This window comes from Marmota flaviventris, chromosome 1, assembly GCF_047511675.1.
Source record: "Marmota flaviventris isolate mMarFla1 chromosome 1, mMarFla1.hap1, whole genome shotgun sequence".
Lineage (NCBI taxonomy): Eukaryota > Metazoa > Chordata > Mammalia > Rodentia > Sciuridae > Marmota > Marmota flaviventris.
The window spans coordinates 57,110,899-57,137,369 of record NC_092498.1 but is presented as its reverse complement, the minus strand read 5'-3'; the positions used below and the strand labels follow the sequence as shown (position 1 = coordinate 57,137,369).

The 26,471-nt window shown below is 46.3% G+C and overlaps 1 protein-coding gene across 1 annotated transcript in view; it reads left to right on the top strand.

Moving 5' to 3' along the window:
• Positions 1–26,471, top strand: part of Cdhr3 (cadherin related family member 3) — a 64,285-nt gene that overhangs the window by 7,845 nt on the left and 29,969 nt on the right. Inside the window, 5 exon segments of the mRNA XM_027926295.3 lie at positions 1,466–1,668; positions 8,323–8,488; positions 11,088–11,185; positions 21,854–21,948; positions 22,722–22,826. Coding sequence (XP_027782096.3) covers positions 1,466–1,668; positions 8,323–8,488; positions 11,088–11,185; positions 21,854–21,948; positions 22,722–22,826 — 667 coding nt within the window.

Here is a 26,471-nt window from a genome sequence, read left to right as displayed (position 1 = left end):
CACTCAACCACCGAGCCACATCCCCAGCCCTATTTTGTATTTTCTTTAGAGACAGGGTCTCACTGAGTTGCTTAGTGCCTCACTGTTGTTAAGGCTGGCTTTGAACTCATTCATGATCCTCCTGCCTCAGCCTCCTGAGCTGCTGGGATTACAGGCGTGCGCCACAGCGCCTGCCCGAGAGGGGTGTTTTTTGAGAAGTAAATGAAGTAAAGGATTTTTCATTATACACTTATTTAGAACATTGGGGAAATGGTCATTGGATTTATTTCCTAGGGCTGCTGTGACCAATCACCTCAAATTGGGTGGCTTAAAACACTTTTTTCTCACATAGTTCAGGAGACCAGAAATCCAAAATCAAGGTATTGGCAGGGTTAACTCTTTCTTGAGTCAAAATCTGTTCTGTGCCCACCTCCACCTTGCATCTGCTGATTGCTTTTTATTCCTGTATCTGTATCTTTCCAATCTCTGCCTCTGTTATTTCATGGCCTTCCTGTGTCTCCGTGTCCTGCTTCCACACAAGGACACCAGTCTTGGGGTTAGAGCCCACACTAATCCAATATGCCTTCCTTTTAACTTTACTAATGACATGGGTGAAAACTCCATTTCCGAATCTTTGGGGGGAACTACTCAGTCCAGGACAGTCACAGAAACTAGGAAAGCCTGAGAGAATGGGGTCTCCCCTGGCTCTCTCTGTGCTGGTCAAGTCTCACAGAGTAGTATCACGAGGGTCTTAGAATGGTTCCAAGCCTTTCTTGGAAGAAATACCCTTTCTCTTAAATTAAAAAGGGACTTGTGTGTCACACAGCCTGAGGCAATCCACGTTCCCTTGCTTGATTCTCATTTTCTCCTCTGTGAAAGGGAGTTAATCAATCACCCAAGAAGTGCTGATGGACTCCCTACATGATGTCCAACAACATGGCACTAACAATGACAAAAAATTGCCGTTGAGATGGCTGGTGGATGTGGAGAGGTCACCCATGAGGTTGGAATTGTCTAGTCATACACACTCGATTCTCAGATGACCTCATGAATTGAACACTGCTGCGGAGACGGAAAACAAAATTACAAACTGCAAGAGAGAGAGAAAGAGGGTGTCCTTACCACACTAGGGCCTTCAAGGCGGCAGGGGCTGGGGAAGGTCCTCTCTCCTTAGATATCACATTTTTCTTTTCCTTAGCTCTTCATAAAAACGGGTGTGAGGAAGAAGAAGAAGAAAAGTAGGGAGACAAGAGAAAAGGCAGCAGCTTCACTGACTGAAGGACAGAGCAGATTGCTGGGGTTGTTCCTCGGTTCCCAGAAGGTCTCACATTTCCTTTTCTAGCACTTGGCAGCAGCATTTGTTCTTGGGGAGTGACCAGGTCTCATCACTGCCGTGAACTAAAGCCACAAACCAAGTTGATAAGCCCCCTGTTCCCAGCAAAAAGCTCTGTGCTCATGTCGTTTTGTGTCTTTTTTAAATACACAGGAGGAGGGACCTTACATCTAATCCACTTACCTGCCACAAGCAACGTGGCAGAGAATTCCCCACCTGAGACTTTGGTGCACAAGTTTTCTGTGAATTTGTCAGTATCATTGTCACCTGTGATCCCAGGATTTCCCCTGATAATCAACTCCAATCCCCTCACTGAAGCCTTCAGGGTGAACTGGCTGTCGGGCACTGACTTTGAGGTAAGCTGCCTTTCACCAGCTCCACCCACAGGGAGTCATCTGCAAAGGGGTGGTCCTGAGATGGGGAGGGCTGGCAGTTCAGATCAGTGATCCTTTTCCCTCATTCCCTTGTTTAAACTCCCCTCTATAAGATCCAGTTGTCCTATTTGGGGCATCCTAGCCAGCATCCCCTGTTCCTGATGCCTCTGTAGCCTTTGGACCTTCTTTCTCCATTGAATGCAGTCCCCATGAGCACTGGGAAATTTGTTAGGAAAGGAAGGCTTGTTTCTTTCTGGTGTGTGTGTGTGTGTGTGTGTGTGTGTGTGTGTGTGTTTGTGTGAGTGTGTGTCACTGGGGATTGAACCAAAGGGCTCTTAACCACTGAGCCATATCCCCAGCCCTTTTCTATTTTATTTAGAGACAGGGCCTTGCTGAGTTGCTCAGGCCCTCGCTAGGTTGCTGCAGCTAGCTTGCTTGAACTCATGATCCTCCTGCCTCAGCCTCCTGAGTCACTGGGATTACAGGTGTGCACCACCATAACCTTCGAAGGATTGTTTCTTACTGCCAACAAGCCACATGACATCAGGTGTTAGGTGTACTACACTAAATCCTTTGGGTTTGATAGTTTGGGTATTAAGCTCTTTAAAAACCAGGCTCTGATGAATTTGGGTCAACTGATTTTGCTTTTCCGTGATTCTGTGAGTTTTTTAGAAGGAAATCTAAAAGTAGGTTTATTTAATATGCAAGGCATAGGCCCTTTAATAAAATATAAGTCTCAATGTCCACCTCTAATGTGCAACTGTTTCCTCTTGGGTAACTGAGACAATAGTTCAAGAGCTGTGCCACTGTTACTGCTTTCTTGCTCTTTTTTTTTTTTCCTTCAGTGCTGCAGATTGAACCCAGGGCCTTGCTCATACTAGACAAGTGCTCTGCCACTGAGCTACAACCCGAGCCCTGTTGCTGTTTTTCAGTTTGTCATTTGAGTCTTTCTCAAAGTTGTCACTTCCCCACAGGGAGGACCAACTTGCTGGTTGCATGCTTTACACTCCAGGGTCTTCTCAGGATGCCTTTAGCGTCTAGGTGTCTGGATTTGCCCAGGCTTTGATACTCCACACCCTGATCCCCTTCCTCAACTGGCCTAGGAACCTCCTGCAATTCTATCCTCAGCCTTGCCATTGGTCCTTGGGGTCTTTGTGGGACCCAGTGGGCTCTGGCCTGCCTGGTCTAGGCTGGGCTGCTTCTGTGAGGCACCTACGGGGTGTTCTTAAGGCAGCTCATCATCAGTCACTAGTAGAGCTTTCCAGAAGTTTGCAGATCTGCTCTAGAGCAGGTCTGCAGAACCTATAACTTGAGGTCAGTGCCCAGGCTTCTGGTACTCTGGTCACCCCAGGACAGGGCTCTCTGGTATGGTCAGTCTTCACTTCAGCATCCTCCCTGCATTGTCAGGCCCAGATGCCAGTCCTGTGACTTAACTGCCTGCCTACCTACTCCCTTGATAGCTGGCTTGTCTTCAACAGCTGCTGCCTTCTGTTCCCGTCAGTCTTGCCAACCGTTTACACTTACAGAGCACATCACACATGCAAACACTATTGAGAGTGTGTTTATAGGTGCTTGCCCTTGTGATCCCCAAAACAATATAGTGACTGTGTCTGTAGTATTAGTCTCTTTTGCAGATGAGGAAATGAAGCCTGGAGAGTTTAAGCAATTTTCCCTGGGTGGCACAGCTAGTGGGCAGCTGAGCTGAGATGGGAAACCAGGCCGTCAGGCTTCAGAGCTCTCATTATTTCTTAAAACAGCTTTGTTGAGATACAATCCACACAGCATATTATCCACTTATTTAAATTGTACAATTCAGTGGTCTTTTGTATACTTACAGAGTTGTCCAACCATCACCACACTCTAATTTTAGAAAATTGTCATTATCCCAACATAAAACTATATCCTCATTAGCAGTCACTCTGTATTCTCCTGTTCCCCGTCGCTGGCAACCACTAATCTACTTTTTGTCTTTACAGATTTGCTTGTTCTGGACATTTCATATGAACAGAATGCATGTGGTCTTTTGTGACTGGCTTCTTTTGCTTAGCATAAAGTTTCGAGGGCCACCCATATTATAGCATGTATCAGTACTTCCCTCTTTTTATGGCTGAATAATATTCCATTTTATAAGTATATGCCACATGTTGTTTATCCATTCTTCAACTGACAGACATTTGGGTTGTTGCCCCTTGAAAGTTCTCATTCTCAGCCCTGTGGTCTGCTGTCTTTAATGATACTTCTCTTCCTTCACATTTGCATAAAGCTTCCCAAGAATATTCACATTCTTGATCTCCTGATTTTTACAATTAATAACAGTATTTCAAAGTTTTAATTCTTATTTTAGATATAATGCAGAGACAGTGAGTTTAAATGATTTTTTTTTTCAAGACACGGCCATAAAAGATGGGATAAGAACTTAGCTCAGAGCTGGGCACAGTAGTTTACACCTATAATCCCAGCAGCTCAGGGGGCTGAGGCAGGAGGATTGTGAGTTCAAAGGCAGCCTCAGCAAATTAGTGAGGTCCTAAGTAACTCAGTGAGACCCTGTCTCTAAATAAAATATTCAAAAGGGCTGGGGATGTGGCTCAGTGGTTAAGTGCCCCTGGGTTCAATCCCCAGTACCAAAAAAAAAAAAAAAAAAAAAACCCAAGAAGAAGAAGAAGAAGAACAACAACAACAACAACAACTTAGCTCAGGTGTTCAGGTCTTCTTTCCCAACCCCAGGCTCGGTCTCCTCTTTTGCTGTGCATATTGATGGCCATTTTGGTGAGCTTCCAAATCCTTCCTCATGGAGTAGGTATGCTCTTTCCACATTTCGTGTGATTTAAGCAGGGCAGCCAATCAAGGAAGAATTCCCTCCTATCCCCAAACTCTTGAAATGGCAATGTCTTAGCCCTTCAGCGAACTTAGGCTCAAGCATTTGTTGCATTATCCCTGTGCTCTCTGGGCACCATGCCCTGCAGCTGCCCAGACCCTTGCTTTAGTATGAGGATGGGCTTCTTCCTGGAAACCACTCAGCATCGTCAGTGAGCCCACGAGTCACTCCTGCCCCCTTCCAGGCACGGTAATGCCGTCTCCGTGAAGGAACCTGGCTCCTGCTTGGGTTCTCTCCACACTCTGGAGGCTGATGGCCAGAAGTCTGGTCACTGATGGCCTTGAGACTCAGTCATGTCTTCTGAGGGTAAGCTCTGAGTTGTGCCAGAGGCCAGGTTTCCCTGCTTTGAGACACAGCTGCCAGGACTTCTCAGGTGGGGGGGATGTGAGGCGATTAATGATGACGCCATCAGCAACCCACATTGACAGAACATTTACCATACGCCAGGAATTTCCAGAATGTTTTATGGTTTCATTCATTTACTGTTTACAATAATGCTATGGAGTCCTTTACTGTTTTATTTGCAAGTTAAAGGTGGGAAAACTGAGGTATGGCTGACTCCAGGAATCCTTGTTCATGGCCCCCATGCTGTGCTGGCTCACTATCGCCAGCAAGAGAGGTGTCAGCCTTAGTCAGCTGCAAGCGGCTGATCCTGGGTGGAGGGATTTTCTCCTGCAACAGCACCCTAAAGGATAGCTCTGAGAAGCCAGTAGCTGGGAAGACAGGAGCTCTCCAGGGTCCTGCACCTGCCACACTTTCATCTGTTCATCTCTTTCCCCATCTATTTTTTTTATTTGTGAGGGGTGTTACCAGGGATTGAACTCAGGGGCACAGGACCACTGAGCCACATCCCCAGCCCTATTTTGAATTTTATTTAGAGACAGGGTCTCACTGAGTTGCTTAACTCCTCGCTGTTACTGAGGTTGGCTTTGAACTCGTGATCCTCCTGCCTCAGCCTCCTGAGCCTCTGGGATTACAGGTGTGTGCCACTGCTCCTGGCTAGTCCTGAATTTTAAAATTTTGCTCATTTATTTTGTGATGCATGCTAGGCAAGCATTGTACTACTGAGCTAAATCCCCTTGGCCATGAACATTTGCTCAGCTTTGTCCAGGATGACTTCAGATTTAACATACTCTGTAGTGGCTTGCTTGCAACCAAATCAAGGGGTCGCCACTGTCAGATGTGAACTTAGGAGAGTCCCTTCCCCTGTCTTAGTGTCTTTGAATGTAAAATGGAGTGGGGTGGGGGGTTTACCTTTCACAATTGTTAGCATAAATAAAATGTTCCACAAAATAGCTTGACAAGATGTTAACAAGAACAAAAATAATTTTTTCCTTTGTCTGGATAGCAAAACAATTATTTTGGTTCCAAGATATAATGTTTTTGAGCCCTTTTTTGAGTGGTTAATTTGCTTGCTCTAGATTGTTAGAGTTGGTTCTCAAAGAGAAGGTGGCAATAGGTAATATTTAGGGAAGAGATCCATCCCAGCTCGGGATGCAGGAAGCTAGGGTATCAATCAGGAAAGCGGGTTGACCATCTTAACAGAGGGTCCTGCTCTGGGGAACATACATTTTAAAAAAAACTTTTTTTTTTTAGTTGTAGTTGGACACAATATTTTTATTTATTTATTTTTTATGTGTTGCTGAGGATCCGACCCAGTGCCTCACATGTGCAAGGCAGGCGCTCTACCACTGAGCTACAGCCCCAGCCTGAATGTACATTTTTGATGGCCTCATGTTGATAAAAGTCAGCATTAGCAAGATATTAGTTCTGAGCCAGGCAAGGTTCTACGGACTTCTCATGGATTAGCTCATTCGTCTTCACCCTATATAATGTTATTTTAACCCCCATTTTATAAATAGGGAAACTGAGGCATGGAAATAATGGGAAGGCTGAGCTCTAAAATCAGACAGTCTGGCTCTAGAATCTGTGATTGTGACCCCTGTGTCATGCTGCCTGACCTTCTATATGTAAAACAGAGAGACCACGTCACCTCCATTTAAGTGGCTACCAGATTGACCCTGCACAATATGGACACAACCTCTCTTCTCTCTCAACTCTTTGTGTATTCTTCCTCCACTGAGGGATGCATTCACATCTGAGGTTGTCTTCTCCACTCTTAACCAGGCCAGATCTCGCAAACACAATACCCACCACCTCCTCCGTGCAGCCTTCTCTGACCACACACAGCTCATGACGAATCGTCTCCCAATCTTCCATAGGACCCTGGCCTGGCTCTTTGTTATAATACTACGTATTATACTTCAGCTGTTTAACTAGGGCGAGGGATAGTTCCCTAATTATCATCACTTGGAAGCAAAATCAGGGGAAGGGAAAGCAACTCTCCCAAGGTCACATGGAAGTTTGGTGGTGGGAATGGAATTGCAGCCAGGTGCTCTCCCACTGCAGGATGCTGAATAGCTTACCACCTGGCCCCAGTCACATTGGTAGCCAAAAGTTCTGTTAGGACCCGTTGTGGATATATAAGAAATTTAGTCCTTGTTATCTGTCTTCATCTGATTTCTGCTACTATAACAGAATAGCACAGACTGGATGATTTAAAAGAGAAGAAATTTATTTCTCATAGTTCTGGTGGCTGTGAAGGCAATGTCAAGATGCTGGCATCTGGGCTGCGGATATAGCTCAGTTGGTAGAGTGCTTGCCTTGCATGCACAAGGCCCTAGGTTCAATCCCTAGCACCACCACAAAAAAAAAAAAAAAAAGAGATGCTGGCATCTAGTGAGGGCCTTCTTTCTGGGACATGACGTGGCAAAAGTACCTGCATAGTGAGAGAGCACTCAAGAGAGCAGGAGGGTGGGACAGGAAGCCCAGAAAGCCATGGCAACGAGGGCATCAATCCATCTAAGAGGTGGACCCTCGTGCTCTAATCTCTTACAGGACCCACCTCTCAATATCGTTATAGTGGCAATCACACTTCAAGTTAAGTTTTTATGGGCTATTCAAACCATAGCAATGTCTCAAAGGGCTGTGAGCTTTGTAGGAGTTCCAGGGGCTAAGCTGATGGCAGAATGTGCCTATAGATGTAAGAGGTCTCAGACCAGCCCCAGTTATCAGGACCCCCCCCCCCCACGGACCCCAAGCGATCCTGCTGGCAACAGCTCTTAATTCTGGTGATGAGTCTCTGGTCCTGCCTCTTGATGTTGCTATCCCGCCTCCAAAATACTAATAGTGCAGAGGACAACACTTCCTGACAATGGAAGGATGTGGGGGAAGTCGCAAGAAGAGGGAACAGTCTGTTGATTAAGGAAATATTCCTTCTATGTGCAGATGTATCCTTCTCCTCTTGCTCATTCTTGCTTGTGGCCTTAGGACAATTAGAGTGGAGTGACAAGTTGAGCCGCAGCTGGGTGACAACCCCAGGGAAGGGCAGCATCCTTTCTTAAAGATGAGAGACAATCCGACTGTATTCAGGGTACCTACAGGACTTTTCTAGAAGCCTACTCCCCCAAAGTATGGTAGGTGTTTAATTCTCAGGCTTTCCGTCTCTGGTGAATTGCACCAGGATGTCTCCTGGATATTTTTCTTTCCTGTGAAAAGCAGCCGCACGCACAGGAGCCTTCAGTGTGGAGTGTCATGGGACTTACATTGAGAGCACTAAGACAAAACAACCGTTTCCTCTGGCAGCAAGTGAAAAATGGTCTTCAGGATGCTGGTTGCTTCCTTGCTAGTAAGGACCCTTTGCAAATGTGCATGTGAAAAATCAGACCTTCTTTCACTAAAAATTTTTCATTTTGTTTTAGGTTGTCACCACTGGGGAGGAACAGCTAGATTTTGAAACAGGACCAAACATATATGACTTGCAGATTTATGTTAAGGATGACTTGGGTGTCACAGACCTGCAGATCCTGACTGTTCAGGTAACAGATGTGAATGAGCCTCCTCGGTTTCTAGGAAGGTTGGCAGAAGGTAAGATATACCAGAGTGTGCAATGCAGCCCAGACGGTGGCATCAGGGAGGACTCTGGAGTACAGAGAAAAACAGAAAAAACAAACAAACAAACAAACAGCTGTTTCCTTGGAAAAGGCAGCTGCTTAACAAGCAGGGAATAGATGAAATATCCTCTGGCTCAGCATGCCCAGTCACAGTATCCAGCCGTTTACCAAGCCCTCCACAGCCACGGTTTCTCTTGGCCCCTTCCCTGTCCTATGGAGGAAACTGAGGCTCAGGGACCTCAAGAGGGTCATTCTAGAGGACCCTGGGCCAGGCCCATCACAGGCTTGTCACTGTGTTGCAGTCGGTGACTGACTTGCCCCTTCTTCCCATGGACTCTTCTCCTAGATGGCACTGAGTGTTCAGGGTCTGCCACAGAGTGGGGACAACATAAGGGTCCCCACTTATGTTGGAACAGGGGAACCTCCTACCTGTTCTCTCCAAGCTCGTGGCTTTGATCACCACCTGAACTCTGACACCCTCAAGTCTCTAATTTGAGTTAAGGTTCTTGGCAGAACTTCTCACTGAAATGTCTGCCTGTCTTATCTGTCATCACCCAGATGTCTAATGGACTTCCCCAACTTAGTGTACCCCCAAACCAAGTTCTTGACTCCCACTCCTCCCCGCCTCACCCTAGTCTGCTTCCCTGGTGTCTTTTCCAGCTTAGTTAATAGCCACTCCGTCCTTCTGGTTGCTTGGGCCAATATCTTCAGTCACCCCTCCCTGGCTTTCACAGCCAACATCCAATCCACCAGGAAATCTTCCCAGCTTCCAAATACATCCAGATCCAACCAGCATCTGCACCCCACCAACAACATGGTCCAAGTCACAGTTGTGTCTCACCTGGATGATTGCCAGGGTCCCCCAGCTGGCCTCCTGGCTTCTGCCCCATCCCTCTCCCTGGGCTCACTCCAGTGGATTCTCCAGACAACAGCCAGAGGGATCCTGTTAAAATATCAGTTAAAGCAAATCTGAAAACACTGTGAGAACTTCTCACCTCATTCAAACAGTCAGCCGGAGTCTCAAGGCCCCGTCCAAACTGGCAAGCCCCCTGCTACCCCAACACTGCCCATCAGCCTCTTCCCTCCTCTTCCTCCCCCTCCCCAGCTGGACCCTGCCATAGCTGCTCTATTTGAAATTGCAAGGCACCTCTGAGCACTCCCTTCCCTGACTTTGCTCCGTACCATCGCTCCCTAACATACACCTATTTTTCCGCACAGATTTTATTATCCATATCTTCCCACTGGAATGCAAGCGCCTTGAAAACAGGGTTTGGTCTGTCTGTGAACTATTGTCTTTCCAGTGTCTAGATCAGCCTTTGGGACATTCAAAGCACCATTTATTTTATTTTATTTTTAACAAAAGTATGAACAGTGACGAAAGTGAAGGAAAGTTCTGCTCCTATCCCTCTCCTCTGGGATTAGCTGAGGTGACGTCATAGCTTGTCTGAGCCTCATTTGTAAAGTGTCAATAACATGGAAAGAATAGTTACAATATCTTCTTCATAGGGCTGTTATGGAGATAAAATTTATGTTAGGTCCTCAGCACAGTGCACCTCAAATGTTGTTTGAGGTGTTGCTTTTAATAATATTAGTCACTTCTTAGAGCGGGGTTGTGGGGCCCCTCAGGCAGGCCAGGCAATGTGGCCCTGCATCCATTAGCCAAGATGATCTCTGAGAGAAACTAGATAAGGTACTTGGCCTTTTCCCTGAGCCTCTGCACCCTCCACCTCTTCTCAGTCCCACCGGAGACCCCTCGTTGAGAAGCTCACTTCTGCTGAGATGCCGAGTGCACGTCAAGGGGTCACTTAGCACAGCTGAGGAACTCTATGCATGCCACAGTCTGGCTGGGCACAAATGCCGCAGTCTGGCTGGGCACACAATCACGAGCCACCACACAGCTTGTAGATTCAAACAGCAACTCTTTATTCCCGAACTCACACCAGCCGTCTACAATCACGTTCTGGGGAAATCCACGTTCTCTGCCCAAATCCACATCCACTGGGCTTCTGTCTCCCAAAAAATACTGTCTGAATCCCGTGAGAACTCAAGGGGAACTCAGGCAGCAGGATACGCCCTATTCCCAGCAGGAATAATCTTAAACCTTAAACCTGGAACCTAAACTGGGAACGCCCTAAACACGATTATCTTAAACCAGGAACACCCTAATCCGCCTTGGTCCTTGAGCAAGGTCACCTACATTCAATGTCACTGCAACATGGGGTACGCTGGCAAGGAAATTGTCATACCTACTTGGCTAATGGCTCCCAGCATATGCACATTGCAGTGGGTGGGGACCTGGAGCAGTCCCACGCTGGAGGCTCCTACCTGTGGTTCTTCCCAACCCTGCTCAGCAAGCAGCACCTCGTCACTCTCCGTGGAGGAGATCGGTGATGGTTCGACACCATAGCATTTTGTCAGTTCCCATAGATGGCTCGACACATGCTCGCTGGCCAGTGGTCTTCCTCGTGGCCTGGGATATTGCTGCCCTCTGTCCCATGATGCCAACACACCTGGTTCCACCACTTGCTTTATCTAATAAAATGTTTCTTCTTCTACTTTGCACACTCGCACAGGTTTAGACCTCTTCATAGCAGAAAGAGAAACACCTGGATTTATTTATCAGGTCGAGGCCTTCGATCCAGAAGACACCAGACGAAACATTCCCCTCAGTGTAAGTCCCTTTGTCAAACTAAGAGGCTCTTGTGCCCATGGGTTTTGGCCAGGAGCCTGACATCCTGAGCCTTGGCAGGGCAGGGAGGGTCAGGGCAGTGGCAGTTGGGGGAATATGCTGTCCACTCCAAATCACAGAATATGGGGATGGTTGGAATGGATAGGGGGCTCTGGAGACAATTACCCCAGCCTGGATTCAGGGCTTTGTGTGATCTCGGACAAGTTCTTAATCTCTCTGAGCTTCAGTTTCTTTGTGTGTAACACAAGGAAAATAATAGCACCTACCACAGACGGAGGATGGTGTGTATTAGACAATGCATTCAAAGCCACTTAGCAGTGCCTGACATGTCAAAACTGCTCTATATATTTTTAAAATCTAAGCTGTTAAAAATCTACCTATACTGTTTTAAAAGTAAGCATAAAATGTATCCCCCAAAGCCAGGTATTAACATAACCGTTTTCAAGAGATAAAGCCAAGCTGCTTGGAACCAAATTAAAAAGAACACTTTTTTCTTAGAGTACCAGGAATTCTTGGGTGTGGGACAGGAGACTGGGCCTGGAGAGCTGCCTCACAGTTCAGTCTGAGACGGCTGAAGTCTCTCCTCTCTTTTTTCAGTTCCGTGCCTCAGTTCTTAACTCTGCCCACTAACGTGCCCTGTGTGTACACCGCAGCCCGGCAGCCCAAGTCGGAGAGAGAAAAAAAAAAAATAAATAAACGGAGCTAATTCCACCTGACCAACCTCTGCACAGGCCACACTCCTGCCAACCTGGCCTTGCAGAGAAGAGCATCCTTGAAATATGGCTCTCAGGGAATTGGTGACACCCGGAAGCTGCTTGCACTGTTCTCCGCATGATTTGGAGCAGCTGCACCAGTTTTGCTCATAGGATGAAAGTGAGCCTTGGGAATACACGCCAGCCAGGTGTGGAGGCACACGTCTGTAATCCCAGAGGCCAAGGAGGCTGAGGCAGGAGGATCACAAGTTCAAAGCCAGCCTCGGCCACTTAGGAAGGCCCTAAGCAACTTAGCGAGACCCTGTTTTTAAATAAAAATTTTTTTTAAAGAAGGGGGGCATGGGAAGGGGCTCTGGGGTTAAGCACCCCTGAGTTCAATTTCTAGTACCAAAAAAAAAAAAAGTCTGTTGGGAACAAACTCCAGGACCCATATAATATAGTCCACAGGATCTGAAACAAAGCTGTTAAAAGATTATAAGACATAACTTAAAGTTAGGGGATAATCTGTTTTTATTAGATGATGCTTCTGTCCAAACAACAACAAAAAAGGCTCATCCATTAATTCACTCCCTTATTCAAGACTCATTCTTGTCAACATTTACATGGATAAGTGAATGAATGTGCAAACACTGAATGGGATTTCTACTCTGTGCTAAAAGTGATATTAGGTGCTTTAATGACATACTATGACAGTGACATGCTAGTTATGTCAAGTAGGAATATGTTTGTCAACAAATAAGAGAAAACTTAACCATAATGGCAGGCCGCCCAGGGCTGGTACAACTGCTGCCATCAGGAGCCTGATGCTACTGCTCTTCCACCCAGAGCAGTTTGTTGGCTTGGTCCTAATTTTCTCACCTCCTGATTACAAAATGACTGTTGCATCTCCAATCTTTACCTCTGAATTCCATGTAGGAAGAAGAAAGAAGGAAGTAAGAAAGGGTCAGGGTGAGGGGGTATGATCTAATGATAATAAATTAGGGAGACCTTAGTAGCGCTGTTTGTTCAGATTCTTCTTGGCCTCTGAGGATAATGCAGGATCCCTCTGGAATAAGGGTCTTGTAACCTACTTCAGGTAGGCCAGAGAATTCCTTTATGACCTTGCTTCAGAGGCAAGCAGAGAGAAGGTCCCAGTGACCTTCCTGCTTATACAGGGTGTTCAATTGCCAAGATGCTGTATTTGGGGGTATCGTGTTCTGAGACCTGACACATGCATATACCAAATGATTTTAATTCAATGAAGTTTTTATAAGGTCTAACGGCAGGGAGGGGGCAGACAGACGCAATCTCAGTTGTGAAGATAAATATTTATTTTTAAATCTCCATTTTAATATATCTCCAAATTATGCAGGCAGCATAAAGTCCTGGCCCCTGTGGGAGCACCCCACAGGTAGGTTGTTACCTTTCCAGATGAGGGGAAGCGCACAGGTGGGAGGCAACTGCCGTGATATGGTGGTTTTAAAACGTGTGGCTGGCAAAAGGTTTCTGAGAGCAGCTTTGGGGCCTGGAGCTGGTGGTGTCACGGTGGCTCCTTCGGTGAGGTAGGGGTTGTCTGGAGAGAGGCCTCTAGTGTTTAGCACCTGAGCTGGAACTAACAGCTGCACACAAAGTTGACAGCAGCCTGCAGGAACAGCGATGATCTGGAAGGAAACTTCTGAGACTGGAGAAAGGTAATAACAGTTCAGGAAGTAACACATTATGGCCTTTGTACTCAGACATTTTATTCTGGGCACTTGGGGGTACTAAATGACATAGTTTGCTCTCGGTAAAAGTTGAAAGGAGATGGGTTAATTTGCTATCGACCAAACCTGTGATTCTCAACCTTGGCCATAAATTGTTGCTGCCAGGAAACTTCAAACACACACAGATGTCTGGGTCTCCCCCCTCCCCCCTGAAAGTCTGATGTGATTGACCTGGGGTGTGGCCGAGCCCTTGGGAACATAAAGCCCCAGGTGATATAATGCATAGCAGAGTCACCAGGTCAGTGGGCCCTCTAACTCAATCAAATATGGCTAACAAAAAATGGGTTAGGAAAAAAAATTATTTATTGCATTGATTTATTGTGTATAGCAAGATAGCTGTCCCATAGGCAGAGAAATCAGGCAGCAAAGTGATCCCTCCTTAGAGTGCCAAAGGGTGAACAACATTTATACGGTTGTGAAGCGATATTCACAATGATGTTGCAACCTCTTCTGCACCTGCACCATTTTGCACATGGTCAAAAATGTGACTAAAATTGTTTTAGGTCCCCCACCTCCACCCCAGGCTTATCTTTTAATGTAGAAATGCACTGAAATAAGAGTTACTTCCAGTCAAGGGGTAGTGGTCAGATTTGCCTGTATCAGTTTTGTGTTTTCTTGTTATTTATCTTGAGCAATGCATGCAGTTGGGGGAGGTCTTTTTACTATCATAATCATAAAGCACATGGTGCTTTTCTGACACCAGTTTATCCTGTTCACAAGGACTGAGAACCTCTACTTTAAGACACTGTCTCCCAGATTTTCAGAGTCCCTGTTTTGGGGTTTTGGATTCTGTGGGTCTGGGTTGACTCTGGGAATTTGCATAGTTGCCAAACACCCCTGGAGTCTCCTCTGATCAGAAAGGCTGGAAAGCTGGTTTATGAATATTTCTCAGAGTGTGTTGGGGCATGCAAATCTATTTGGGCTGCTTTTTAAAATGCAGATTCCTGGACCCTGCAGGAGAACTTTAGAATGCAAACTTCCCCTGGGGATTCTGATGTATACTACCCGGTTTAGGACCACTGACCTGAGCGAGCAAGAACAGGCTTTAATAAAACACCAAAGCATGTGCCTGAAGCATCTAAGGCTTAGTTCGAGCCTGTCATCTTGCCTGGTGGCCTCCACGGGTCCCTTTGCTAGTGGCAGCATATAAGGAATGAAGGATAAATTTTAAAAACAGCTCTTGGATACATCCTGAAGCCCCCAACTCCTTTAAAATGATCAATCTTAACAACCCTTATCCAGCTTAATGAAGTGAAATTATGTCATAGATAATGTGGGAAACAGGGGTGTGTCCAAAAACCACTGGTATCTGCTCCCTTCTTTTAAAAGAAATTTGAAAAGCGTGTGTGCTATTCACCAGGGACCAGTGCTGTTCCCCTGAGCTAGGATGTGAACCAGAAATGAGGGCTGCATAGGGACTTTTAAGTGTTCTAGTAGGTATATTAAAAGTACAAGAAAATGGGTGACATTAATTATAATATAGTTTATTTAACTCAATATAAAATGATTAATGAGATATTTTGCGTTCTTTTTCCATAGCGTCTTACAGCCTGCTATGCATTTTGCATTTAACAGCTCATCTCCATTCACAGTGGCCACATTTCAAATGCTCAGTGGTCACATGTTCATGAGGCTAGTAGCTTGTACAGGACACACAGGCTTAGACCTGTCATTTGTTGCCCCCTCTCTGTGGGGTCATGAGAATGCAGGTAGCACAGGGCTCAGAGGTATGCAGCAAAATATAGAGAAGGATGAGATGCATGTGAATAATCGTATTTCCTGGCATTTCTTCTTGGGGTGCCCAGCCCAACTCCTTCTCCACCTCCTGAAGGAGGCTCCTTGAGGCTGGCCCCCTCCCACTGGACTCTCACACACACACCCCCACCCCTTTCCTTGGAAATGGCCCCGTGACTGCCTGCATGACTGCGCAGAACCTCCTTGGAGACTCTGAGGACGTTAATCGGTTTCGCAGCTGGAGGCAAAGTGATCTAGTGCAGCAGTCCCTCCATTAAGGGGCTTTCTCCTGGCCCTTCCATTAAGGAAGGACTTTTGCATAAAATGAAGTGTGCTTTGTCTTCACCAAGGCAGACAAAGGATTAAATTAAAAGAGCAATAACCTTGCTATTAGCTGGGTACTGGGAGGGCCACAGAGGAAGTTATTCTCCACTTCCATCTTGCTCCAGGCTCTGAGAAGTGACAGCCAGTTTTGCCTTTTGGTCTTCCTGGGATCCTCACACGCTGAACCCAGCCCCGTCGAGGTCCTGGCTGGATAGGACTGTTTTTGTCCGTGGAACAGCCTCCATATATCTGGATAAGGAAGGAACCTGGGGCTTTTGCCTGGGCCAGGTAACTGCAAGGTCTCCTGACCCCACTCCTACTCACTCCGTTTTCACCTGTTCTGGCAGTTCTGCCATGGGTGTCCCACCCCTTTCTTTCTTGAGTGACAGCACCCCCACCACACACACCCACACACCACACTCATTCAGCTCCCAGGCGTCTGCCTGCAAAGTCTAGAGTCACAACCAGGAGTCTTAGCAAAAGACATTCTACACCAGGTTCTTGTCAAATGCTCATAAAAGGAAAAAGCAGTGGTATTAGACAATTCCCACTCCAAAAACATGGCCACTGCGGGTTGCGCCTACTTTGAGGGGACCCTCTCAGATGCATTCACTGTCCTTAACATCAGGGGAGCCTGCAGGTAGCACAGGACCCAGCAGCCTAAGGCAAAGGAGTGACAGAATGTGAGGGGCGAGGGCCTGTAGATTTGTCAGTAAAGGATCACATATTAAAAGCATTTTCCTCTGGCCACAGGGCCTCTTAAAAACATTCCTTAAAAACAAGTACATCTTTACAACCCACCAAGCTCACCCTTAGAACAACACAACGCAGGCAGGAGCCCGGCCAAGGGCTGGCAGCAGGGAGTTTTTTAATGGTTGTTTTTCTTCCTCCAAGGCTTCCTTCCCTCTCTCCTCCCCCACCTGCCACCTCTGAGCAGGGATGGGGATAGAATAGGAGAAAAGAAAGAGAGCAATTGAGGATTTTACAAAAATATTCAGCTTAAACTGAGAAATGTACCAGGATTGTGGCTTCGTGTTTGTAATTTGCCACAGGCCAGCTGCAAGATTAAGCCAGGTGCTGTTGACCCTCTGGGGTGTGTTTGGGGCCATGCACTCAACAGTTTGCAGTCATTGGTACTCCCTGGACTTGGGAAAAGTGAAGGTCCTTCCTTCCCACTGGAATCTTGGCCTAAGGTGGCCTGTAAATAGATAGCTCTGTTCTCTGGAAGACAGGAGGCTGAATTCTCATTTGTTTGCACTACTGCCCCCCAAAGCAACGGATGGCTTGTAAGCCAGGCACAGGTTGAATCACTGGCTTGTGACTCCAACTGTAGTCAGGGAGCCTGGAGGTGGCCTGCCCCCTGGGGAGCTGACATTTCAGGAAACTGCGCCCACTCCCTCTCACCTTCCTCTCTCCCCATACCAAAGGCATGGTGAAGAGAGAATAGGGAAGGAAGGACGGGCTCTCTGTCTTCTAAACAGAAGCTTTTGTGTCCGAGAGCAATCCATAGCTGCAGAGGGATGGCAAATAAAGGAACCTGGGAGGTGGGAAAGGAATAGTCCCAGCGGGGAGACCAGAGAGCCAGTCTGACAAGCATTTGTTAACTGAATTGATCTGATTACTCAGGACTTTTCTTAGCCAGTACCGGGGCAGAGAGGGGCTGCGTTGGCTTTTCATTCTATTTAATTTCTGTTTTCCAAGAATGAATATCAAGGGAGCAACTTTGATTAAACAAGCCTTTAAAAAGGGGGAGAGAATGCCAGGTTTTACAGAAAGCCTTACCGAGTTCCTGGCAAATGGCCACATGACACAATATTTTTAGTCTATGGATATTATCTCCTTTCTAAGTACAAAAGTGCTATTCCCACGAACAAAGCGTGAAGGTTCAGGGAGAAAAGAAATTAGCCTGGCACTAATACAAAAAAGGAAAAAAAAATATCAAGATTCCGAGAAATCAGCCTCTTAACAGAAATTAAGAAGAATATTCTCTTGGTTCTCCATACCCTTTCTATCAGTTGCTGTTTCTTTTCCGCTTTCTCTCTTTCCTTTCCACATAAGTTGTTGAAATTGTAGGCCAAGCTGGGAAAGATTTCATAGCCAAATCTAGCATTACCACATAAGAACAGATTTTTACATAGTGTTTGGCAGGATGGTTTTTCATTGTTATTTTAAGAGTTTCTAAGGTGTCCTGTAGAAGAAAACCCCAATATTGAACACTTAGTAAATACTTATTAAGCATCTGTTATGTGCCAGCCACCATCCTATGCAGGGAATATGGCTATGAATCCAATGAAGCCCTTTCACTCAGGGCCTCCTTTTTTGCAATCTGGGGATCAAATATAGGGGCCTCTCAAGGGCTCTACCACTAAGCTACATCCCCAACCCAGGATTTTAACCTTCTAATGAGTGTTAACAGAAAATAACTCTGCTTTAAGGAAATAAGAAAATAATTTATTCTGAGTCATATAGGAGTGACCTTGGATCAGGAACACTGATTCAACTCGGGGACACAGACTCAACCTAGCCGGAATGATATGGTTCTTCTGCAGAAGAAGTTACTCAATTTATAATCACAAAAGAAAGTAGGTGGGATCATCAAGGGACTACAAAGAGGCAGGGAGATCTTTCATAAGATTCAGATGTCCTCTTTAAGGAGGAGGGAAAATCTTTTACAGGATTTGGATGTTATGGCATTCTTGGCTTTAGGGTTGGTGGAGGCCAGGAGTTTTATCAAGTAGTCACGAGAATGCTAACTCAGATATAGAGGTTGATAGTGAATGGCTATTAAAAGGGACTAAAGGCTGAATGTAGTGGCACATCCCTGGAATCCCACTGACTTAGGAAACTGAGGCAGGAGGATAGCAAGTTTGAGGCCAGCCTCAGCAACATAGCGAGACCCAAGCAACTTAGTGAAAACCTGTCTCAATAGAAAAAAAATGAAAAGGGGCTGAGGATTTGGTTTAGGGGATAAACACCTCAGGTTCAATCCCCACCACCCAAAAAAAAAAAAAAAAAAAAAGGGACTAAAGGTAACCCAAGATAACTTTGGCCTTTGGCTCTTGGTCTGCAACATTCTGTCTCTCCAGTCATGAAGTCCTGGTGCACCGAGGTCAGTCTTCAGGCTCTTCAGTGCAGAGGCAGCTTCTGCAGAGAACTTCACCTCACCTGGGACAGCTGTAGTTAATGTTTGCTGTGGGTACCACTTGCCAAGCACTGTTCTAGCAGTTTACCTGGGGCAGGCTCTAGGACATTACTCTTAACACAAACCCACAGAGCTGTAAAACGGTGGAACCAGGATTCAATCCAGGAAGTCTGGCTCCAGCATCACTGAATTTACCTTACTACTGTCACCGCTGTTTACCGTGAAGAGTCCTTGCTTCCCCAAATGCTGAAGTATCACACCAGAGAATCACCTGGAGGCAAGTGTAGAGTGGAAAGGGAAAGGCTTTATTATAGGACAGCAGAACAGACATCCCCCTGGAGGAAGAAGGGGACCCGAAAGGTGAAATCCTTAGAAAGGGGAGGTCTTCCCTTTTTTATATCTAAGGTTTTCTTTTGTCCTCCCACATTCCAGTCCTTTATTTCCCACTATCCTACACGTGGTGGGGATGCAGGTGGGAGGGCCAAAAGGTGGGAAACAGGAGGACTGATGGGGCTGGGAGGAGAGCTCTGGGCAGGAAGGGCCTAGGGTGGTTTGATTAGCATCTCCCAGTCTTGCTGGGAGCTACTTCATTAAGAGTTCTTTAGGACAGTCCAGGGGGCCTTGGGGACATTAACATTTCAATTTCCCCAGTTGTTGTTCTGGATTTCCCAGGCTCAGATCAGACTCCACTTTCCAATATGGTCTCTATTTTCTTTATTGGACTCAGTATCTGACCCCATTTACCTAACTACACTAACTGCCTGTCTTTAAATCTGGCTTCACTGCCCCAATTTGTGACCCTTACTTCAGATGACTCTGAGACCTTTTCCTCTATTCCCATCATATCCTATATTTATCTATCTTGGAGTCTCTCTCCCACATCTATTATATTCCCTCAGTTGACCATAAAGGCCTGTCTGTCATCTCTGTATCCCAAGACCGTTCACTGCTGGCACCAACTCATCTTTTAGAGCATGTGAAATATATGTGGAAAGACATCTGATTCAGGTGCATATGGTAAATGGTACCCCTATAGTAAATGGCCTCTAAAACTTTGTCCTTCAATCGCAATGAACTGGAGCCTCTAATTTGTGAATATGTGAGGATTCTCTGTAGAGAAGGCTCAGCTCAAAGACACAGAACTGTTCTGCATGTGGACAGCTGCAGACCCAGGAATAGCTGCCCAGAGAGAGAACTGGGCAGTTGGTGGGGACCTTGGGCTGCAACAGAGGGCAGCCAAGGGGTTTATATTATCTGAGAGTTTGGGGGAAATGAATTTTCCTTGGTATTGCCCAAATGTTTCCTCATAAAAACAGGCAGGAAACATCTAAATGACCAGCTAGAAAGTCTTAGTAAAATAAACCCTTATAGGACATTTCTATGCCATCATTAAGTTATAAAATAAGTCTCAGGCATAGGAGGAGATGCTTGATACATCAATGCAAAGAGAAAGATATTGCCATTTTGATTAGAACATCACCTCAAGATTTTGGAGTGACTATGTTTGCACAGAAAAGAATGAAAGATTATTCATCAAAATGCTGAGATTTTATAAATGACTTATATTTAGTCTTTTAGATACTTTTCCATCTTTCCCAATCTTTGTATTAAAAAGTATCTTCATTATTACTAGAAAGAGATTATGAAATAATAAACAGAAAGTAAATACTTTTAAAAGATGGTTTAAAAGCCTTATACCGGCCCCAAAGGAGACTTTTAATCTATTTTCTGTGTTCTCTCTTCTCATACTGGGAGCTCAGCAGCAATCACACAGAAAATCGTTGGGTTGGAAACCTTGGCCAGTATTTCCTTTGATTCTAGACTTCAGGGGCTATGGCTCTGGTTACAAAACCTCCACTGATTATCTGTTCCAGAGATCTAAGGCCTTGAGGATAGATCATTCCTCATCCTAGCAGGAATTAATGAATCTTTCTAACCTTAAAGCCCTTTGGAACAAATGGATATAAACATGTAAGTCTCAAATGTTGCTGCAGCCCTTTATATTTTATAGTGCACAACCTCATTTAATCCTGCTGGGAACACAGAGGAGCAATTGGTGGTATCATCCTTGAGTTACAGCAAGGAAGGGACTTGTCCCAGAATTTGCACCCAGCTCTTCTGGTCCGGCCCTTTCCCTCTTTCCTTGACTCCACTGTCTGGGCAAGGAAGCAATCTCGATGAGCACCCAAGGGTAGCACAGCCATGGTCCTCCTGTGGGATTTGGGATTGCCCTTGTGCACATGAGCTCGTGTGTTTCCATCAGACCAAAGGGTTCTGAGCAGGGAATTATCAGGAGAGCTGCCTGGACTCTGGGGGCCATGGTTGACAAAGGTTCTCACTACCTACAGATGTGACAAGGACTTCACCAGAATGAAGTCACAAGGCCACCAGATTGAGATTTAAAAATAGTTCTTTTATAGCCCTAACCTGGGCTCCAATCTGGGCTCTAAGCACTGCTCAATTTCTTTCTCAGGTCTCACTCGTCTTTTCCCTGTCTCCGTCATCATTTCAACGACTGCTGCTTGTGTATATTTTTGTACCCTTTTATACCACAAGGTCTTTTAGGAGAGAAGATCTTATTTACTTTGGCATAGTCCTGTTATTTAATGGATGGTAGGTATTCTTAGACAGTGTTGGTTAAAGACAGAATCAAAGCCAGGCATTGTCTGGAAGCAGAAGTGAGAATATAATCATGGGGATAAGGGGACTGGACTCAGCAGAGCCTGCCAAGCCAGGGCCCTTTGTATCCTTGCAGGTTCCAATGACCAGCCTCTCAGGGTGTGGTCAGTTAGAGCCAGAGGCTCAGGCCAGCAAATCTGGACGCCCTTATGTTCAGCAGCCAAGTCTGAGAACTGCCCGTTTGGGCTCATCCTGACTCATCAAAAATGTTCCAAGGGCCAAGAATATAAAATGGGAACTGGGAACCAAACAAACCCATCCGAAGAAAGGTGTACCCATGTGCTGGTTTAATTCTACTTTCCCCCTCATTTTTTAGTATTTCCTGATTTCTTCCTCAAATAACTTTGGAATGTCTGCTAACGGCACCATCTTCTCCACGACGGAGTTGGACTTCGAAGCAGGACACAACAGGTAGCACGCCAATGACCTTCCTTCAAGTGTGGTTTAGCTGAGGGGCAAAGACAAAGTGAGGAAGCAGCCATGTGCTACCTAAAGGCAGCCTGGACCCTGAGCAGGCTGCTGCTTCACTGTGAGTTCCGTGGACATTGAACCCAAGGAAGAGCCGATGAGGAGATTGCCTGGAAGGTGTCTTGCCTGTCCAGAACCATCCTCTCCAGACAGGAAGAATGATGGTATGGGCGCCCACACATCAGGGGGATGCTCAGAATCCAGTGTCATTTGAGAGGCAGCTGTCCAGGAAGGGACTGGAGAGCAGGAGGACCACAGGATGGGAGGAGCAGGCTCAGAGGAGAGGCTGGGCTTCAGAATGATAACCATGGCCTTAGGTGAGCCAGGTAAGGCTCCTGGCCTTGCACCTATCGTGAGAACTAAGGTATTACTTATGCCATGGGGGCCTGGTTCCTCTCAAGCAGGATAGACACTTGGCAGGGACAGTGAGAGGAACCAGGAGACTGAGGGCCCAGCTTGGCTGGCTTGAGCAGATGTTCATCCTAGAGGTGGTGGCTGTGAAGAACAACCACAGAAGTAGAAATGGGGGAGTGGGCTTTCAGAGCCGGGTAGAGAAGGCCAGCATAGCAGGTCTAATGGCTGCAAGGGCATAAGGAGGGGGTGGCCAGAAAGGGGACAGATTCTTGCCTCACTCCTCCCATTCCATTCTCTTCCACCCCTCTTTGTTATAATGTCAGAAAAGCTTGCCTCTCTTACTTGCACGGTTTCCCCCACAGCTGCCACCTCATTGTGGAAGTGAGGGATAGCGGAGGCCTCAAAGCCTCCACGATGCTCCGGCTGACCATAGTGAACATCAATGATGAGATCCCTCGCTTTACCAGGTAGGCCTGAGGGTATGCAGGGCTCTCTGGGCAACAGGCACTGACTTTCAAGCCTCCTTGGACATATTTATCACAAGACAGAGAGATGCCCTTTGCTCTGGCCTCAAGGAGAGACAAGAGGCACAAGATCTTCAGTGTCTTTTATCTGGGCATCTGGACTTCCATTCTCCACTGTGGCTCCCTGTGCCTTCAGTATCCCACACTCACACGTACCGTGGGACTGTGGACATGATAGGGAGAGGATTAGGGGCTGGATGCAATGACTAGTTTGTGGCTTGTCACTGTGCACATGTAGAAGATCAATATAAGGCAGATAACTTATACAATAAGTGTTTCATGTTAATAATGGCAGAATCCTGGAGCATATATCATCAGTCAGGACTCCATAAAGCCTACTCTTAGAGTGTGTCCTCAGTGCCTAAGGCACTCAAAGTTTCTTCCTGCCCTGGTGAATCCAGAAAGACTTCTGGCTGTGTCCACAGGCAAGGTGGGGCAAGTAGGCACTTCCAACAGGGCAGCCTGTGGCAGTGGGTCTGGTACCATTCCAGGCCCAGAGCTGGAAGCCTAGCCTGTGGCAGTTGGGGATGCAGGAGGGGAAGATGGGGCTTGGAGTCTGGCTTTTTAATTATAGAGAGTCTGCCTGCCCCAGTACCCGAGATGGGCACAGAAGCAATCTATAAGGAAAATGGAAAAATCACCTGCCTGCATATTAACTGCATGAATGGCTGAGAATAATTCAGCACAGGATACTCTACCAACAAAAAGTGATTAGGATACACGTAGTATTTGTCAATTTCAAATAAAATTAAATAAAAGTATGTTTTTAAAAGCCAGGTAGAGTGCTTACAAAAATATTCTAAGATTGGGAGGTATTGAGATTACTACATTCCCAGGCTAAGCCAGTGCCACTTTGTAAACACACCACAATTGTGAACCTTCTGGATATGAACCACAGTCCACAGCCCAGTGTCTGGGGGTCAACATGGAGGTGACAGCAGCAGACAATAATGCTTCCCACATAATGCTTCTCATCGGTGCCTGTTGCTGGGTCAGGCTCAGGAAAGCACACTGCATTTCTTTCCACTGATGGGTTGTTCCAGATGCACACACCAAGTCAGTGCTTAAGTAGCTGTGACATCCCAGCTGGGCCTCAGGCTAAGATACTGGCCAACATAGTTCTGTGGATTCCTCAGTAACCCCAGGAGGAAGGTGAAGGCTGTGGAGCTAGAACCACTGCATTCTCTTTTGTTGTTATTACGGAGGATTGAACTCAGGAACACTCGACCACTAAGCCAAATCCCCAGCCCTATTTTTTCTTTTATTTAGATACAGGGTCTCACTGAGTTGCTCAACATCTTGCTTTTGCTGAGGCTGGCTTTCAACTCATGATCCTCCTGTTTCAGCCTCCCAAGCCGCTGGGATTACAACAGATGTGTGCCACTGTGCCTGGCGTCATTGCATTCTTTGGTGCCATCCCCAGGTGTCGAGTCTATGAGATGGAGAAGCAGATTAATAGGATTTCAAAAGGGAAAATAAGTTCTCCTCAGGGGCAGAGTTTGTAAATCATCTGATTTGTACTTTGTCTTCTAAAATGCAGCAATTGGCCTTAGCAGGGAGAGAAATTGACCTTGGCTGGTTTGCTGCCCCCCCCCCACCCCAACCCCCGAGGTCAACCTGAATCTCCATGGTTCTTGTATGTGGTTTGAGAGATGAACCTATTAGGTTCCATCCCTGGGTGGAGACTATTATTAGCTGTGGGATTCTGTAATTTTCTTTAATTAGTCCCCTTTATTTCAGTGGTCAGTGGAGGGTGAGTCTCTAGGAGCCTGCCCTCCAAAAAAAGGGTATGGGCCAGATCACTGCCCAGCTCTGCCCAGGATGTTCAATTATAAGCTACTTCATCTTTAAGCCATCCACATGTCAAAGGATCTGCGTGGTGTTGGACTAAGTGCTGACCTAGGGGCTTAGAGGATTCCCTTGGACTTCTGATTTTTCTGTCCTCCCAAACTATAGCTAGCACTGACCATAAATCATTTAATTCAGGATTAATAAAGCTAAATCTTCCAACTGACTCAAGTACATTGAGTTTGAATGTGACACAGAGACATAAAACGTAGAAACTGCCCTTCTACCTTCCCTATTTGTTAAGCGCCTGCAATTTATTAATTGCATCGAAAGCAAGTGCTGTTTCTGTTGTTGAAAATGTCTCACCGTTTCATCCCTGTGTAGTGACAAATGTCTAAATGCTTTGTGGACTCATGATGTGTACTCCAGAAGCCTGTCATTATTAAAGTTGAGAGCTTTATTATAAAAGTACCTGACATATTTACTCTTTACAGGTGCTCAGTGCTTGCTATTTTTGCAGAGTGCTTTATTTTAGGTATCAGCAGGTAGGTCTCCCTTGCCTTACCCCTGCTCCCAACCCCCAAACACATTTCTTTCATATTTACTCTGGGTCTTCTTTTACCCGGTGCCTGGCCATGCCATGAACACTTCAAGCACTTAATGAGTACTGATTCATAGGGATGAAGCCATCCTGTGTCACCCAGAATTCCCACCCTTTCCTGTCACTGTGACCACAGGTACCTGCCTACCCCTTGCCCAGGCTCTAGTGATCAGGGGTTATGGGGAAGAGGGTATGAGAATGTAATTGGTACCAGAGCTTTACCAGTCCGCTTTGTATAGATCTGAACCTTCCCAGGCCTTGATGTTGAATGATATTTTGAATGGAGCTGGATCTTGGATCCCAAATCAAATAGATCAAAGATTTTTGTCTTCTTTCAAACTGACGATCAGGGCAGCTGAGGAGAGGCCGTTTGACCTGAGGAACCATCATTTGTAGCCTAACCAGCCCCTTCACAGGGCCTGCTCTCCCAGCATGAACCAGAGGGACCTTCCAAGTGGGATTTAACAGTGTGCCACCGGCATTCAGAGCCAGATACCTCTTTAAGGCAGGCCTGTCCTATGTACTGTAGAATGTTTCGCAGAATCTGGCTCTTACCCTTTAGCTATCCAGAGTAGCTCCCTCCCCAAGTTGTGACAACCCCAAATGAGTCCAGATAGAACCCCCGTCACCAAGTGAGAACCACTGCCTAAAGGAAGGGCAGAGGGTGGGGGAAGGGAGTTTTCCTCCAAGGTGTCTTCTCTATGTCCTGGGACAGGCGAAGACCCTGTGGTGATCAGCTCTGGCAACACCTAATAATAGAGGTCCTTCTCAAACTGTAAAGTGCATGCCTATCCCCTGGACATTCTGTGAACATTCCAATAGTCCTTCAGCAGTCTGGGGTGGCTGAGCCTGGACTCTGCATCCTAATGAAGTCCCTGTTGGCCCTGGCTCTGCTGGTCCTGGGAGTGGCCTGGGAAGCAGGGTGAGTCTAGGTGTCAAGGAGTCTTAGTGATCCCTTTGTGAGAAATTAACAGAACTACTCAGTGACAAAAGAAAGAGCATCCCAGGGGGAAAACAGTGTTGTCACTGAATGGACAGAGGGCTCAGTTGGCCACAGGAGATAGGGTGACTGCCTCTGTCCTCTGATTTTGGTTCCTGCCCCCACCCCAGCTTCCCCAGCCTTACCCACTTTGCCTATTTTTGGACCCATCTGTGGTCTGTGTCACAGATGTCCCTGAGAAGGGATGTGTGGCAGGTAA